Source organism: Salvelinus fontinalis, chromosome 35 (assembly GCF_029448725.1).
Source record: "Salvelinus fontinalis isolate EN_2023a chromosome 35, ASM2944872v1, whole genome shotgun sequence".
In the NCBI taxonomy this organism is placed as follows: Eukaryota; Metazoa; Chordata; class Actinopteri; order Salmoniformes; family Salmonidae; genus Salvelinus; species Salvelinus fontinalis.
The window spans coordinates 39,552,557-39,571,139 of NC_074699.1; the positions used below are offsets into that span (position 1 = coordinate 39,552,557).

General features: G+C 43.9%; 2 protein-coding genes across 10 annotated transcripts in view; one reads left to right on the forward strand and one right to left on the reverse strand.

The window, feature by feature from the left end:
- The window catches only part of LOC129834947 (multiple epidermal growth factor-like domains protein 11), a 144,512-nt gene extending 132,466 nt beyond the window's left edge, over window positions 1-12,046 (reverse strand). The window contains exon 1 of the mRNA XM_055900317.1: window positions 11,836-12,046. The gene's annotated coding sequence lies outside the window, so the exon portion shown is untranslated. The remainder of the gene's footprint in view (window positions 1-11,835) is intronic.
- Window positions 12,047-13,208: 1,162 nt separating this feature from the next.
- The window catches only part of LOC129834843 (DIS3-like exonuclease 1), a 52,071-nt gene continuing 46,696 nt past the window's right edge, over window positions 13,209-18,583 (forward strand). For all 9 annotated transcript variants that reach the window (XR_008756318.1, XR_008756316.1, XR_008756315.1 and 6 more), the window contains exons 1-2: window positions 13,209-13,457; window positions 13,875-14,028. Coding sequence is in view for 2 of the 9 variants with exons in the window: in XM_055900161.1 (XP_055756136.1) it covers window positions 13,328-13,457; window positions 13,875-14,028 (284 nt within the window). In the remaining 7 variants the exon portion in view is untranslated. The remainder of the gene's footprint in view (window positions 13,458-13,874; window positions 14,029-18,583) is intronic.

Below are 18,583 nucleotides of genomic sequence, written 5' to 3' on the forward strand. Positions count from 1 at the left end.
AAGGAGAGGAACAACAACTCCTTAATTAAATGAACAAAAGCCTCCATATTTACGTACGCCTGTATCTGCCCGACTCAAGACTAAGGGCGTTTAAACAGCACGTTTATATCGGCATATATCTGTCTAAGGACATACGTCATGCAGAATTTACTTCATCAATGACTTCAGTATAAATAAATAAATCCAATCTGTGCAGAGAAGCGATAAATGAAGCATAAGCTGCTGTACAGTAGCTAGCGGATCATCTTTGGGGACTCGTGTGTGATGATATCAAAGACAGTTCCTGTGTGGCTCTGCTCATAGCAGGCTAACAGTGGGTTTTCACCAACAACCAATTCGGAAGGAGTAGTTCCGCCCCCATTCATATTCAACGAGGGAATGCAGAGAAACGCGGGGGATTGTGGAAAGGTGAGAGGTCGAGAACTCTGCTAGCGTAGCGGTAGAAACAGCAGAGATCCGCTATACGTCTTGCAAATTTAAAGAGAAGCGTTGGAGGTGGAGTGAAGTGTTGGGGCGAAGCGTTGGAGGTGGAGCGAAGTGTTGGGGCGAAGCGTTGGAGGTGGAGCGAAGCGTTGGGGCGAAGCGTTGGAGGTGGAGCGAAGCGTTGGAGGTGGAGCGAAAGCGTTGGGGCGAAGCGTTGGAGGTGGAGCGTAACGTTGGGGCGAAGGCGTTGGGGCGAAGCATTGGAGGTGGAACGAAGCGTTGGAGGGAGGGCAAAGCGTTGGAGGTGGAGCGAAGCGTTGGGGCGAAGCGTTGGGGCGAAGCTTTGGAGGTGGAGCGAAGCGTTGGGGCAAAAGTGTTGGGGCGAAGCGTTGGGGCGAAGCATTGGAGGTGGAGCGAAGCGTTGGAGGGAGGGCGAAGCGTTGGAGGTGGAGCGAAGCGTTGGGGCGAAGCGTTGGGGCGAAGCATTGGAGGTGGAGCGAAGCGTTGGAGGTGAAGCGAAAAGCTGGAGGTGAAGCGAAGGGTTGGGGCGAAACGTTGGGGCAAAGCGTTGGAAGTGGAGCGAAGCGTTGGGGCGAAGCATTGGAGGTGGAGCGAAGCGTTGGAGCGAAGCGTTGGAGGTGGAGCGAAGCGTTGGAGGTGGGGCGAAGCGTTGGAGCGAAGCGGTGGAGCGAAACGGTGGAGGTGGAGCGAAGCGTTGGGGCGAAGCGTTGGAGGTGGAGCGAAGCGTTGGAGGTGGAGCGAAGCGTTGGAGCGAAGCGTTGGAGCGAAGCGTTGTCAAGAGGAGCGCCAGCTCTGGTCAAAACCCACTGTAAGAGCATGGTGCTAGCTATGCCAAGGTCGTGGGTTCAATTCCTGCATGGATCACATACATAAATACTAACACATGTATGTCCCTTTGGATGAATGCAACTGCTAGATGTAACAGCCCTATAGGACTACATGTAACAGCCCTATAGTACTACATGTAACGGCCCTATAGTACTACATGTAACGGCCCTATAGTACTACATGTAACAGCCCTATAGTACTACATGTAACAGCCCTATAGTACTACATGTAACAGCCCTATAGTACTACATGTAACAGCCCTATAGTACTACATGTAACAGCCCTATAGTACTACATGTAACGGCCCTATAGGACTACATGTAACGGCCCTATAGGACTACATGTAACGGCCCTATAGGACTACATGTAACAGCCCTATAGTACTACATGTAACAGCCCTATAGTACTACATGTAACAGCCCTATAGTACTACATGTAACAGCCCTATAGTACTACATGTAACAGCCCTATAGTACTACATGTAACAGCCCTATAGTACTACATGTAACAGCCCTATAGTACTACATGTAACGGCCCTATAGGACTACATGTAACGGCCCTATAGGACTACATGTAACGGCCCTATAGGACTACATGTAACGGCCCTATAATACTACATGTAACAGCCCTATAGTACTACATGTAACAGCCCTATAGGACTACATGTAACGGCCCTATAGTACTACATGTAACGGCCCTATAGTACTACATGTAACAGCCCTATAGTACTACATGTAACAGCCCTATAGTACTACATGTAACAGCCCTATAGTACTACATGTAACAGCCCTATAGTACTACATGTAACAGCCCTATAGTACTACATGTAACAGCCCTATAGTACTACATGTAACGGCCCTATAGGACTACATGTAACAGCCCTATAGGACTACATGTAACAGCCCTATAGTACTACATGTAACAGCCCTATAGTACTACATGTAACGGCCCTATAGTACTACATGTAACAGCCCTATAGTACTACATGTAACAGCTCTATAATACTACATGTAACGGCTCTATAATACTACATGTAACAGCCCTATAGGACTACATGTAACAGCCCTATAGTACTACATGTAACGGCCCTATAGTACTACATGTAACAGCCCTATAGTACTACATGTAACAGCCCTATAGTACTACATGTAACAGCCCTATAGTACTACATGTAACAGCCCTATAGTACTACATGTAACAGCCCTATAGGACTACATTAACTGGTCTTGGAACATTTCTGTGATTTCTGTCCAATGATGCAGGTCTACTAACTACAGTCTACAGATCCCTGTACCTACACTGTGGAGCTCCTATAGCTAATAACTATAAACTACTATAACTATATACTACTACAGTCTACAGATCCCTGTACCTACACTGTGGGGCTCCTATAGCTAATAACTATAAACTACTATACTATACTACTACAGTCTACAGATCCCTGTACATTGATGCTCTACTAGGTTGTCCTTGGGATACTAACAGCCAGCCTGTCCAGTGATCACTCATTAATCAACACTGATTACATGTTATTGATCAGGTAGTCCCAGTTGAATACGTTCAACAGCCTGGAAGAACTGGCAATTGACCCAGATGTTTTTGGGCATTTGATTGATTGGCTGACGAACCAATTGCAGATCTCCGGGTAGCTAAAGAGGGCGGGGCTTGACAATGGGTTAATTGACGTGACTGAGATAACTTTATAGCTCACAAACTAGAAACGACAGTTACTACTCGAATATCAACGCCCTGTAAGTATTTTGAACCGTTTCCATGACTATGTAATCATCTTATTAACATAAATAAAGGAAGTTTAATTTCCTTGTTGTATATCAATCCACTCTTATGATGTCCCTACCCCTGCCTGCCTTAGCCTAACCCTTAGCCTACCCCTGCCTGCCTTAGCCTACCCCTGCCTGCCTTAGCCTACCCCTGCCTGCCTTAGCCTACCCCTGCCTGCCTTAGCCTACCTTAGCCTACCCCTGCCTGCCTTAGCCTACCCCTGCCTGCCTTAGCCTACCCCTGCCTGCCTTAGCCTACCCCTGCCTGCCTTAGCCTACCCCTGCCTGCCTTAGCCTACCCCTGCCTGCCTTAGCCTACCCCTGCCTGCCTTAGCCTAACCCTGCCTGCCTTAGCCTAACCCTGCCTGCCTTAGCCTACCCCTGCCTGCCTTAGCCTACCCCTGCATGCATTAGCCTACCCCTGCCTGCCTTAGCCTACCCCTGCCTGCCTTAGCCTAACCCTGCCTGCCTTAGCCTACCCCTGCCTGCATTAGCCTACCCCTGCCTGCATTAGCCTACCCCTGCCTGCCTTAGCCTACCCCTGCCTGCCTTAGCCTACCCCTGTCTGCCTTAGCCTAACCCTGCCTGCCTTAGCCTAACCCTGCCTGCCTTAGCCTAACCCTGCCTGCCTTAGCCTACCCCTGCCTGCATTAGCCTAACCCTGCCTGCATTAGCCTACCCCTGCCTGCATTAGCCTACCCCTGCCTGCCTTAGCCTACCCCTGGCAGCATTAGCATACCCCTGCCTGCATTAGCCTACCCCTTAGCCTACCCCTGCCTGCCTTAGCCTAACCCTGCCTGCCTTAGCCTAACCCTGCCTGCCTTAGCCTAACCCTGCCTGCCTTAGCCTAACCCTGCCTGCCTTAGCCTAACCCTGCCTGCCTTAGCCTAACCCTGCCTGCCTTAGCCTAACCCTGCCTGCCTTAGCCTAACCCTGCCTGCCTTAGCCTAACCCTGCCTGCCTTAGCCTAACCCTGCCTGCATTAGCCTACACCTGCCTGCCTTAGCCTACACCTGCCTGCATTAGCCTACCCGTGTCACGCCCTGGCCTTTGTATTCTTTGTTTTATTTATTATTTTAGTTAGGTCAGGGTGTGACATGGGGAATGTTTGTGTTTTGTCGGTTTTGGGTGATTATATGGTAAAGGGGGTGTTGGGTGTAGTGTATGGGTTTGTGTTGAGTGCATGTGTCTAGCTGTGTCTATGTTGGTTTAGTTTTCTAGGAGAGTCTATGGTTGCCTGAATGAGTTCCCAATTAGAGACAGCTGATTTCTGTTGTCTCTGATTGGGAGCCATATTTAGGGTAGCCATAGGCTTTCATTTGATGTGGGTAATTGTCTATGTTATACGTTTGTAGCCTGTATGTGCACTTCGTTCATAGCTTCACGATTGTTTTCTTGTTTTGTTAGTGTGTAAGTGTTTTTGTTTCGTTTTTGCCTTCGTATTCATTAAAAGGAATATGGCTTATTTTCCTACTGCTGCGTTTTGGTCCGTCAATCCTCCACACGATCGTGACAACCCGTGACTGGTACCTAGTTAATATAATGGTCTATCAGACTGGTACCTAGTTAATATAATGGTCTATCAGACTGGTACGTAGTTAATATAATGGTCTATCAGACTGGTACCTAGTTAATATAATGGTCTATAAGACTGGTACCTAGTTAATATAACGTTCAGTCATACCTTGAAAAGATGAAGGGTTTAAAATGGTTCTTCCTCAGCTCTTAAGGCTCCTTGGAGAACTCTTACCCGATAAAGAACCTTTGAGTTAAGTGTGGGGTTCTATGCGTGGCATTTACGGTTCTTCAGAATTCTAAAAGGTTCTGGAAATGTATGGAAGCCTCCAGTTGTGTCCCTTTCATAGCACCCAGCAAATCGGCCAGTGTTAACTAGTGTTGGTTTTTCAGTGTAACATTTTCTAATGTTGATTCAAGAGTTAAATTAACACTGTAAAAGGTTACATTAACACTGTAAAAAGTTAAATTAACACTGTAAAAAGGTTACATTAACACTGTAAAAAGGTTACATTAACACTCAGGCGTGTAAAAGAACCCCAGTGTTGGTGTTAATAACCAGAGTTGAACCAAAACCATGGCCATCACTATCATATTTCCCAGCATGCTCTATTTGTTTTTGCACACACACACACACACACACACACACACACACACACACACACACACAGTATTATTCATAGGCTGGAGGGGCTAGTCCTGAATCAAGGGCATCTAGTTGTCATTGCTGCTGTACAACTCATAACGTCTCTGCAAAATGGCACCCTATTCCCGTTATAGTGCACTACTTTAGACCAGGGCATTATAGGCCATGGGCAAAAGTAGTGCACTCCATAGGGAATAGGGTGCCATTTGGGAAGCATTCCAAGGGCATGTTGTCGTACCGCTGTACAACTCATATTCATTAATCTTCAGCTTGACCAAGGTCTTATCATTAAATTAATGATTCAACATTATTCATTGCTTTGATTAAAAATGGCATGAATCCTATGAGTCATTTATACAGCTGTATTCAGGAACAGGAAGAGACATGACTCATATAAAAGGAAATAGGTACAGTATAAGATCATTACAACTGGATCTAAAACATTTAGAAGATCAAAAATCTCCTTGGACGTAATCATATATTTTTTCCAAAGCCAACCAGGACACGCACGCACGCGAGCACGCTCACACACACACACACACACACACACACACACACACACACACACACGCTCACACACACACACACACACACACCACACACACACACACACACACACACACACACACACTGTTGAGCAGCATCCTCAAAGCAGACTAAAAGCTTAATTAGGCTAAGAGCTGCAGTCGTCCAAAGCTGCATTACTCTGATTGCCAAAGTCCAGTTGTGATGAATACCTCTGTGACATATTGTAATAAAACTATTTCAAATGCACCAGCCCAGTGGGGACCCATAATGCACCAGCACCAACCCAGTGGGGACCCATAATGTTCACCCGCACAATGCTCTTCCGTTAAAATGCTTCTCATTGTCGTAATAGGCCACCTCTGGTTCTTGGAAGTTAACCTGATAGAAAAGTCAGTCTCTTCTCTTCTGTTCTGTTTTATACGTCATTGGCGTAGTACCCACAGCACCCGCAAGGGGCCCCACGAGCTCTGGGTTCCCATGCACCCGTCATCTCACACCTATATCTAAATTGTATATATATATTTTTTAATAAATGATTTTGAAGGTAACCCTCCTGTTTAATTTCCACATGTAACAGGTGAGCCAGACAGAAAATATACACTGAAGAAAAATAAACACAACATGCAACAATTACAGTTCATATGAAGGAAATCAGTCAATTGAAATAAATGAGTTTGGCCCTAATCTATGGATTTCACATGTCTGGGAATACAGGTATACATACAGTGTCTCCTGACCCCTCCTGTCTCAGCCTCCAGTATTTATGCTGCAGTAGTTTATGTGTCAGGGGGCTAGGGTCAGTCTGTTATATCTGGAGTATTTCTCCTGTCTTATCCGGTGTCCTGTGTGAATTTAAGTATGCTCTCTCTAATTCTTTCTTTCTTTCTCTCTCTCTCTGAGGACCTGAGCCCTAGGACCATGCCTCAGGACTACCTGGCATGATGACTCCTTGTTGTCCCCAGTCCACCTGGCCGTGCTGCTGCTCCAGTTTCAACTGTTCTGCCTGCGGCTATGGAACCCTGACCTGTTCACTGTGATTACTATTATTTGACCATGCTGGTCATTTATGAACATTTGAAAATCTTGTCCATGTTCTGTTATAATCTCCACCCGGCACAGCCAGAAGAGGACTGGCCACCCCTCATAGCCTGGTTCCTCTCTAGGTTTCTTCCTAGGTTCCTGCCTTTCTAGGGAGTTTTTCCTAGCCACCGTGCTTCTACACCTGCATTGCTTGCTGTTTGGGGTTTTAGGCTGGGTTTCTATACAACACTTTGATATATCAGCTGATGTAAGAAGGGCTTTATAAATGAATTAGATTTGATATGTTGGTCACAGATACCTTTAAAAAAAGGTAGGGGTGTGGATCAGAAAACCAGTCAGTATCTGGGGTGACCACCATTTGCCTCATGCAGCGTGACACATCTCCTTCACATTGAGTTAATGAGGCTGTTGATTGTGGCCTGTCGAATGTTGACCCACTCCTCTTCAATGGCTGTGTGACATTAGCGGTAACTGGAGAACGCTGTTGTACACGTCGATCCAGAGAATCCCAAACATGCTCAATGGGTGACATGTCTGGTGAGTATGCAGGCCATGGAAGAGCTAGGAATTGTTCAACTTCCAGGAATTGTGTACAGATTCTTGTGACATGGGGCAGTGCATTATCATGCTGAAACATGAGGTGATGGCGGTCGGATGAATGGCACGACAATAGGCGTCAGGATCTCAGCAAACCGCTTGCCCACACAACGCCATATACACAGTCTGCTATCTGCCCGGTACAGTTGACACAGGGATTCATCAGAGAAGAGCACACTTCTCCAGCGTGCCAGTTGCCATCAAAGGTGAGCATTTACCCACTGAAGTTGGTTACGACGCTGAACTGCAGTCAGGTCAAGACCCTGGTGAGGATGACAAGCACGCAGATTAGCTTCACTGAGACGGTTTCTGACAGTGTGTGCGGATATTCTTCGATTGTACAAACTCGCAGTTTCATCAGCTGTCTAGGTGGCTGGTCTCAGACGATCCCGCCGGTGAAGAAGCCGGATGTGGAGGTCCTGGGCTGGCGTGGTTACACGTGGTCTGCGGTTGTGAGGCCAGTTGGACATACTGCTAAATTCCCTAAAACAACGTTGGAAGTGGCGTATTGTAGAGAAATGAACATTCAATTCTCTGGCAACAGCTCTGGTGGACATTCCTTCAGTCAGCATCCCAATTGTACACTCCCTCAAAACTTAAGACATGTGACATTGTGTTGTGTGATAAAACTGCACATTTTAGAGTGGCCTTTTATTGTCTCCCAGCACAAGGTGCACCTGTGTAATTATCATGCTCTTTAATCATCTTCTTGATATGCCATACATGTCAGGTGAATGGATTATTTTGGCAAAGGAGAAATGCTCACTAACAGGGATGTAAACAAATTTGTGCACAACATTTTGACAGAAATAAGCTTTTTGTTCGTATGGAACATTTCTGGGATCTTATATTTCAGCTCATGAAACATGGGACCAACACTTTACATGCTGCTTTTATATTGTTGTTCAGTATAGTTGTCATACATCTAGTTAGCCTGTTTCTCGGCGGCGCCGGCGGCAGCCCTACCTCGTCCTTCTCACCTAATTGGCTATTACGTTTTTTTTTTTAAGTTAGGTGAATCAGGTCGGACTCGGATGGAGAGTGAGTGCGTTGTTCAAGCTCGTACCAAATTACCGAAGATAACCACATCAGTAAAGCTACCCCCTTTGCTAGAAGGTCTTCTGCAGCAGCAGGACTAGACAGAGACCTCACTGCCCGGCCTGACAATGACAGTGGCCTTGCGCCTCCTCTTCTTCTTTCCCCCGGAGAATAGTGACAGTTCCTCTAGTGAGATGCTGCCCCCCCCCCCCCCCCCCCTTCTCCTCCTCACAGCTGTCGACTGCCAGAGACCCAGTGGCGCTCATGAGAGCGACCCCCCTTCTGTGGACACTTGTAAATCTACGAGTGATGAGACGGATAGCCCCGACAGCGTGGAGTCTGAGCTCCAATGTGTAATATAATAGGCTACCAGATAAATACTATATATAGCTATAGATAGACTAGTAGGCCAGACTACAATGTCTGCATAAACAATCCATACTAAACTATTGTTTTGATGGTGGACTGGTTGTATTATTTGTAGTGGGGTGGATTCATGGTTGCCACGGGAAGCCAAGCTTCCCCCCAAAAAATTGACAAAAAAACCCCCCATACAAAATAATTGATCTTTCGTCTCTCTGTGTTTCACACATTTCCTTAAATTCGCAAGAGGCTGAATGTATGTCACCGGAGAAAGCAGTCAATCAAATGAATCAGCGCCCCTCTGTCTCAGTATGTGTAGCGTATCTATCTGACGCTGTCTGGTCAAAACAAGAGTATGACATTGTTGCCAACTATAGCATTGAATGGTTGGCAACTAAACTGAGTGAGCTCAGCTGTGAATGGCCCTGGCTCACCAAAAAAAAAATTGTCAAGGAAAGCCAGTTTGGTTTTAGCTTCAGACCAATCACATCACATCCGAAGCCAAACTCATTGACAGAAAAAAAAACGTACATTGATGCATCTCGTTGTGTCGTTGTCTTCTGGTGGCTAGTCCGAAAATGTAGGAAACATTACCTTGATTGACCATGCTGTAGGACGTGGAACTGTGTGTTCCATCCAATATGTTTTGTGGACTTCACAGATCAAATGTTGCTCCCTGGTTTGGTAATGAAACAAAAGGTGTGGTTGAATTTATTCTTCCACTGTGTCTTCTTATCGTCTCGGCCTTTAGGCCTGTATATCACGGTGGCAAGGCATATGAACGAACAGGTGACAGAACAAACAACGCAATAGCCACGTTATTGTTATGTAATTCTACTGTGTTACTTTACATTTTTTGCTTTATTTTCTTAACTCTATTTCTTGGACTGCACTGTTGGTTAAGGGCTTGTAAGTAAACATTTCACGGTAAGGTCTACTACACCTGTTGTATTTTCGGGCGCATGTGACAAATCAAATTTGATTTGAATTATCACAACACATAGGTTGTAATATGGCATTGTTCCTGGCTTGGTTTCTCCTGTGATTTTCCCCACACACCACGACAGACAGACAGACAGACAGACAGACAGACAGACAGACAGACAGACAGACAGACAGACAGACAGACAGACAGACAGACAGACAGACAGACAGAGAGACAGACAGAGAGAGAGAGAGAGAGAGAGAGAGAGAGAGAGAGAGAGAGAGAGAGAGAGAGAGAGGAGAGGACGGCTAAGGTAGGCTATAGGCCTACAGGACATGTAAAATTCAAAATAAATCTATTGTTTACTTATTATAAACTGGGTGGTTCCAGCCCTGAATGCTGATTGGCTGACAGCCGTGTGGTATATCAGACCATATACCATCGTAGGCCTGTAGCTTCGTGAATTATATAAACCTTAGAATTAACATGAGAAAATGACAACCCAATAAAAAGAAACATGAAAGCAAAGCTACAGGCTACTACAAGCACTAGCACCACGTAACCTGATAGTTCATGGACAGGCAGCTGCCTAGACGTTGCCGTTTCAGAACCATGGACAGCCATCAGTAGTATAAACTTTGTAAGTGGTTGAAGCATAAGATTATTTTGGTTAGGTAGGGGGGGGGGACTCAGGCTTCACGGGATTCTGGAGACACTGCGCTATGCCAGTGGTGTAAGAACATGGCTAGTAAATGTTTTTCCCTTTATCTGACCAATTAAAGGAAAGGGAATTCTAGCAATAGCCCGATTAGCAATACAGAATTAAAAAAGCAGTTGGCGTTTGAAATGAAACTGTCCTCATCTGTTCTTAGTAACCAAAAACAGCAACGGTACTAGAGCCTTGAGCCTAGAGGCCATCCATCTATAGTGTTAGTGGTGAATCTGTCCATGTGTCACTATGCAAAACACCCCTCTATCTCTCTGCTGCACAACAATGGCCAAATTTACAGCTTCCACACAGGGATCAATAGTGATTTGATTGGTGCCTCATTCAACTTGAAGGTCAGAGCAGAAGATCACGGGTCCGTCCCAAATGGCACCCTATTCCCTATATAGTGCACTATTTTAGACCAGGGTCAGTAGGACTCTGCACCCTATTCCCTATATAGTGCACTACTTTAGACCAGGGTCAGTAGGACTCTGGCCCCCTATTCCCTACATAGTGCCCTACTTTCGATCAGCTTTGGTCTAAAGTAGTGCACTATATTGGTAATATAGGGAGCCTTTTGGGAACGAAACCCACCTCATTTTAGACCACGGCGACCTCCTACCAGACCTCATCAACATCAAAAACCCTCCTATTGCTTTGTACATCCACTTTCTCACAGCAACTTGTGAATAAAGTGAACGTTCTCGAATCTTGTCCCACAGAGACAGTGATAATTCAAGGGCATTCAACTCCAACGGTTTTTTAGGCTACTGTAAAATACTTTTAACACGGTAACATATGTGATGTTTTTTTATGGTTTTTCATAGGACTGTTGGGAGATAAGTCCCCCGTTGTGGGCTCAAGAAGATCCAAATAATCAAACAACTCATCAACAATACCTCTCAGCTGGAGGTGTGATGATTTAGCGTGGTCTTCCTTATTTGTAAGCACTTCCTGTCTCATTGTTATGTGGCAACATCCTAATAACGTGGTAATTCTAATCAAATGCAGAAATTACCCCTTTAAAAAAATTCACCTTCTGGTATAGAGATATTTAGAAATCTAGCCTAACAGTTTCAAATAGTTCAATAGACATTACATTTACAATTGAACTCGAATAGAAGCAGATAGGCTACAAAACGCAATTCAACCTCAAGGGAGCATACACACAAACATAATACTTTTTCAGCATCAATATCTTTGAGGTACCAATCACATTATAGGCTACTCTATCACACCGCAACTAATTAACAAGCATAATCAGACCTTGCAACAACACTTGAGACATAGCAATTATCCCAGCAGCACTTGAGACGTGACACTTACCGAAGAAGAGTAATTAATGGGCATTAAAACAGATTCTGGAGAACTTTGCTGAACTCAATGGCATTAGAAAATTCCCGGAGACAGAGAAGCCTACCTTTTCTGTGTTCTGTGATCTCTTCCTTCCCAGAGACAGTCTTTAGCTGTGTAGCGTATCGTTCAACAGTGTCGTAAGCACCTGGTAAATAAGGATAATATATTTCCTGTGGCGAAAGTCGATTAAATTGTGGATAAATTGTCGCGTAAGGTTGTACAGTCAAGCCTCTAAAGGTTCAATTATCTTCGCTCCTCACTTCTCTCGCGCATCGCTTCTATCCACACTGCAACTGGCGCTCGAGCGCGGATCATTTAAATACCAATGACGTCACGAAGGCTCTCATCTCTGGTGCCAGAGCTGGGGTCAATTCAGATTGAAGGCAGTCAGTTCAGAACGGGATTTCAATTCAAAATAAAACTATTGAAACACTTTTTGACATAAATAGCTTCTCCTCGTCAGTTTGAAAATAGATGCTGTTTTTTTTTTCTTCAATTTGTTTTATTGTTATTTAAATTAACTTCCTGCATTGACTGACTTTTATTCGAATTGACCAGCCCTGCATGGACATGTGCCCATTCATAAATATATATTTATATATGTTTTATTTATTTTACGTTTATTTAACTAGGAAAGTCAGTTAAGAACATAAATATATATTTATATATTTTTTATTTATTTAACTTTTATTTAACTAGGAAAGTCATTTAAGAACAAATTCTTATTTACAATGACGGTTTACCAAAAGGCAAAGACCTCCTGCGGGGACAGGGGCCTGGGATTAAAATAAATAAATAAATACAATATAAATATAGGACAAAACACACATCACAACAAGAGAGACAACACAACCCTTCATAAAGAGATACCTAAAACGGTGACGGAGGCCTGGGATTAAAAAAAAAAATTTGATTAAATAATATCACGCAATATAACGATAATAATTAATTATAACATCAAAAGATCACATTGGTTTGGATATGATCATTATACAGTTTGATTAACTCACATCTAAAAAAAATGTTTGCATAGAACATTAACATCGGTGGATAAACAAACTTTTGCATATTGTCACAATTAATCAATTGAGAGATCAATCATCAGTGCAATTCGCTTTGGCTTTAAAAAGACTTTAGATTTAGAATTACTTTATTTTCCAAAGGGAATTTAATTTCTGGTGTCAGGGCAGGGATATACAAGCACATTCAAATCACTGAGGACAGTGCACTGCATCCAACAAAGGTTTAAACTGGACATGTTAACATATTGTTTTCCGCTTTTCTAAACACACTGGAATTTATCATTTGTAAGAAAAAAATCTGTGTGTGTGTGTGTGTGTGTGTGTGTGTGTGTGTGTGTGTGTGTGTGTGTGTGTGTGTGTGTGTACGGAATTGATGACGTCAACTCGACGAGCCCGCCGCGTTTGCGCAGTGTGCTTCCTGGACTTGAATGGTTTGTTTACAACTTCGGAATCGGTTCCCGCTTGTCTTGTCAACCGCAGCTAATCTTTCAAAAACAATCGTGCCAAAAGCGTTTTCTATGAAGTGGGGTGACAATGATTAAGACCGAGAAGGTGTTGCATTTGAAGAGTTCCCGAGGACGGAGGGTTCGTGTGGTTCGGGAACATTATTTGAGAGAACATGTTCCCTGCTACAGCTCTCTCTGTCAGGCACAATGCGCCAACGGTAAAGTCAGGTTTTACTAAAATAAAATAATCTATAAGTCTTCCTTTTGATGTCTTCAAATTTTAGAGAAACGTAAATGTAACATGCTATCTAGCTAAATTACAACAAGGCATATGCTAAACTATGATGTTTCTCTTTTGTATCACACAGTCACGTGATGATAGTTGTTAGTTGTTACGCCGTAACAACACCTGCCACCCTTTTAACACCTAGTTCTCGAGTACAATAGCTAGAAAATAATGATGATGGCCATCACAGTCAAGGTGGATAAGACGACTTAGACTCCTGTGCATAAATTCATATAGCTAAGAATAGACGTGGATGTTGTTGACACACTGGTGCTGTGTTTGCAATGATCTCCATCAGGACATGGTAGAGTCTGAATCTGTTCACCCCCCCCCCGTTCTGTCCCGACAGAAGGCAAGGTGCTGTCTGGAGAGGTGACTCACTATGTGATGCCTGATGCTGGCGTGGTGAGAGACTTTATGGAGATTCTGGAGTTTAGAGAGATCCAGGGGATAGTGTTCACTCAGACTGCCTGCCAGGCTGTCCAACACAGCAGAGGACGCAGGTACGGGAGCTACACGCCTACATCCTACACCACTCCAATGAGATAATTACTGTAACAGGTTGAGTAACTAGACCTACACCACTCCAATGAGATAATTACTGTAACAGGTTGAGTAACTAGGCCTACACCACTCCAATTTGATAATTACTGTAACACAGGTTGAGTAACTAGACCTACATCACTCCAATTATATAATTACTGTAACACAGGTTGAGTAACTAGGCCTGCACCACTCCAATTAGATAATTACTGTAACACAGGTTGAGTAACTAGACCTACATCACTCCAATTATATAATTACTGTAACACAGGTTGAGTAACTAGACCTACATCACTCCAATTATATAATTACTGTAACACAGGTTGAGTAACTAGGCCTACACCACTCCAATTTGATAATTACTGTAACACAGGTTGAGTAACTAGACCTACATCACTCCAATTATATAATTACTGTAACACAGGTTGAGTAACTAGGCCTGCACCACTCCAATTAGATAATTACTGTAACACAGGTTGAGTAACTAGGCCTACACCACTCCAATGAGATAGTTACTGTAACACAGGTTGAGTAACTAGGCCTACACCACTCCAATTATATAATTAGTGTAACACATGTTGAGTAACTAGGCCTACACCACTCCAATGAGATAATTACTGTAACACGTTTAGTAACTAGGCCTACACCACTCCAATGAGATAATTACTGTAACACATGTTGAGTAACTAGGCCTACACCACTCCAATGAGATAATTACTGTAACACATGTTGAGTAACTAGGCCTACACCACTCCAATTAGATAATTACTGTAACAGGTTGAGTAACTAGGCCTACACCACTCCAATGAGATAATTACTGTAACACAGGTTGAGTAACTAGGCCTACACCACTCCAATTAGATAATTACTGTAACACAGGTTGAGTAACTAGGCCTACACCACTCCAATGAGATAATTACTGTAACAGGTTGAGTAACTAGGCCTGCACCACTCCAATGAGATAATTACTGTAACATAGGTTGAGTAACTAGGCCTACACCACTCCAATGAGATAATTACTGTAACACAGGTTGAGTAACTAGGCCTACACCACTCCAATGAGATAATTACTGTAACACAGGTTGAGTAACTAGGCCTACACCACTCCAATGAGATAATTACTGTAACAGGTTGAGTAACTAGTGATGAGACATCTACCATTGGTGTTGGGGCAGACATTAGTAATGAGACATCTACCATTGGTGTTGGGGCAGACAGTAGTAATGAGACATCTACCATTGGTGTTGGGGCAGACAGTAGTAATGAGACATCTACCATTGGTGTTGGGGCAGACAGTAGTAATGAGACATCTACCATTGGTGTTGGGGCAGACAGTAGTGATGAGACATCTACCATTGGTGTTGGGGCAGACAGTAGTGATGAGACATCTACCATTGGTGTGAGGGCAGACAGTAGTAATGAGACATCGACCATTGGTGTTGGGGCAGACAGTAGTAATGAGACATCTACCATTGGTGTTGGGGCAGACAGTAGTAATGAGACATCTACCATTGGTGTTGGGGCAGACAGTAGTAATGAGACATCTACCATTGGTGTGAGGGCAGACAGTAGTAATGAGACATCTACCATTGGTGTTGGGGCAGACAGTAGTAATGAGACATCTACCATTGGTGTGAGGGCAGACAGTAGTAATGAGACATCTACCATTGGTGTTGGGGCAGACAGTAGTAATGAGACATCTACCATTGGTGTTGGGGCAGACAGTAGTAATGAGACATCTACCATTGGTGTTGGGGCAGACAGTAATAATGAGACATCTACCATTGGTGTTGGGGTAGACAGTAGTAATGAGACATCTACCATTGGTGTTGGGGTAGACAGTAGTAATGAGACATCTACCATTGGTGTTGGGGCAGACAGTAGATACACCTCTTCAATGACTATGTCATGGGTACAGAACAGTACACCTCTCCAATGACTATGTCACGGGTACAGAACAGTCCATCTCTCCAATGACTATGTCATGGGTACAGAACAGTACACCTCCCCAATGACTATGTCATGGGTACAGAACAGTCCGTCTTTCCAATGACTATGTCATGGGTACAGAACAGTACATCTTTCCAATGACTATGTCATGGGTACAGAACAGTACACCTCCCCAATGACTATGTCATGGGTACAGAACAGTCCATCTCTCCAATGACTATGTCATGGGTACAGAACAGTCCATCTCTCCAATGACTATGTCATGGGTATAGAACAGTACACCTCTCAAATGACTATGTCATGGGTACAGAACAGTACTGTCCTACCAAGCAAAAGTGCAGTAACTGCTCATAGAGTGAAACAGAGAAAAATGACTTAAAGGTTTTTTGTATTGTCCAGCCAAATGAATTGTAGGCAGATCATTGGAGATGTGGTTATCTGTTGTCTTACTACGAGTTTACTTTTTATTCATATTGACCCTGACCTCTAACATGACCTTTGACCCTAGACGGCAGTTACTGCCTTCTTGCTGGGTACACCCACTGGAATACGACTCCACAACGAATAGTTTGATACTTTTATCAGCAAAGAACAATAAATAATAGCAAGGTAAACCGTAGACACTTCAGCCCAAAGCGCAGTGACACCAAGGTAAACCGTAGACACTGCAGCCCAAAGCTCAGTGACACCAAGGTAAACCGTAGACACTGCAGCCCAAAGCTCAGTGACACCAAGGTAAACCGTAGACACTGCAGCCCAAAGCTCAGTGAAACCAAGGTAAACCGTAGACACTGCAGCCCAAAGCTCAGTGACATCAAGGTAAAAGGCAGTCACTGACCTGAGTGATGCCAGTTGGTGATGTGAGTGATGCCAGTTGCTGACGTGAGTGATGCCAGTTACTGACGTGAGTGATGCCAGTTACTGACGTGAGTGATGCCAGTTGCTGACGTGAGTGATGCCAGTTGCTGACGTGAGTGTTGCCAGTTACTGACCTGAGTGATGCCAGTTGCTGACGTGAGTGATGCCTTTTACTGACCTGAGTGATGCCAGTTACTGACGTGAGTGTTGCCAGTTACTGACGTGAGTGATGCCAGTTGCTGCTCAAGTCCTAGTTAGAGGTGATCGAGTGACCCTTAGAGGGCAAATAAAGGCAACTTCCTCCATATTACCTTGAATAGAAATGCACCTATCGAGAGTGGGTGAAAACATCCTCATTATAACACAGCTATGCTGATCAAGCTAAACAGAATGTAGCCTGTGGATGAATAATGTAGCCACTACTGGTTATGACACAACCCTTCTAAACAGTATACAGCAACGGTTCTTATAGATACACATACATTGGTGTTTGTTCTTGACAAAGTTGATGACTTAGTGTAAATAACAGTCCCCAGTAGACTTTCAGCAGCCTCGTCCCGGTCTCCTTTTGTTTCCGTTAGCTCCCCGTTTTATAAATCTGTTGCATAAGTTAACGTGATGAGGCTTCACTTTTCAGAGTCTTCGGTTTTGTGTGTGTGTGTGTGTGTGTGTGTGTGTGTGTGTGTGTGTGTGTGTGTGTGTGTGTGTGTGTGTGTGTGTGTGTGTGTGTGTGTGTGTGTGTGTGTGTGTGTGTGTGTGTGTGTGTGTGTGTGTGTGTGTGTGTGTGTGCGACCGTGCGTGTGTGTGTTGTGCTGATGTCGTGCTGTGTAGTTGGTTAATTGCAGAGCTCTATTCACTACAACACACAGGGGACCCCAGGACCAACCGCTGAGTCAGGGAGTCAGGGAGACTCAGTTATACCGACTGACACTCTATCCTGTTGGTAGGAAAGCTTGGTATTGAGTTAGGTTATCACATACTGTAGGTTATCACATACTGTAGGTTATCACATACTGTAGGTTATCACATACTGTAGGTTATCACATACTGTAGGTTATCACATACTGTACTTATCACATACTGTAGGTTATCATATACTGTAGGTTATCACATACTGTAGGTTATCACATACTGTAGGTTATCATATACTGTAGGTTATCACATACTGTAGGTTATCACATACTGTAGGTTATCACATACTGTACTTATCATATACTGTAGGTTATCACATACTGTAGGTTATCACATACTGTACTTATCATATACTGTAGGTTATCATATACTGTAGGTTATCACATACTGTAGGTTATCACATACTGTAGGTTATCATATACTGTAGGTTATCACATACTGTAGGTTATCACATACTGTATGCTACAAGGTTATTAGGCTACAAGGTTATTAGTCTACATACTGTATGTTACAAGGTTATTAGGCTACATACTGTATGCTACAAGGTTATTAGGCTACATACTGTAGGCTACAAGGTTATTAGACTACATACTGTAGGCTACAAGGTTATTAGGCTACATACTGTAGGCTACAAGGTTATTAGACTACATACTGTAAGCTACAAGGTTATTAGGCTACATACTGTAAGCTACAAGGTTATTAGGCTACATACTGTAAGCTACAAGGTTATTAGGCTACATACTGTAAGCTACAAGGTTATTAGGCTACATACTGTAGGCTACAAGGTTATTAGGC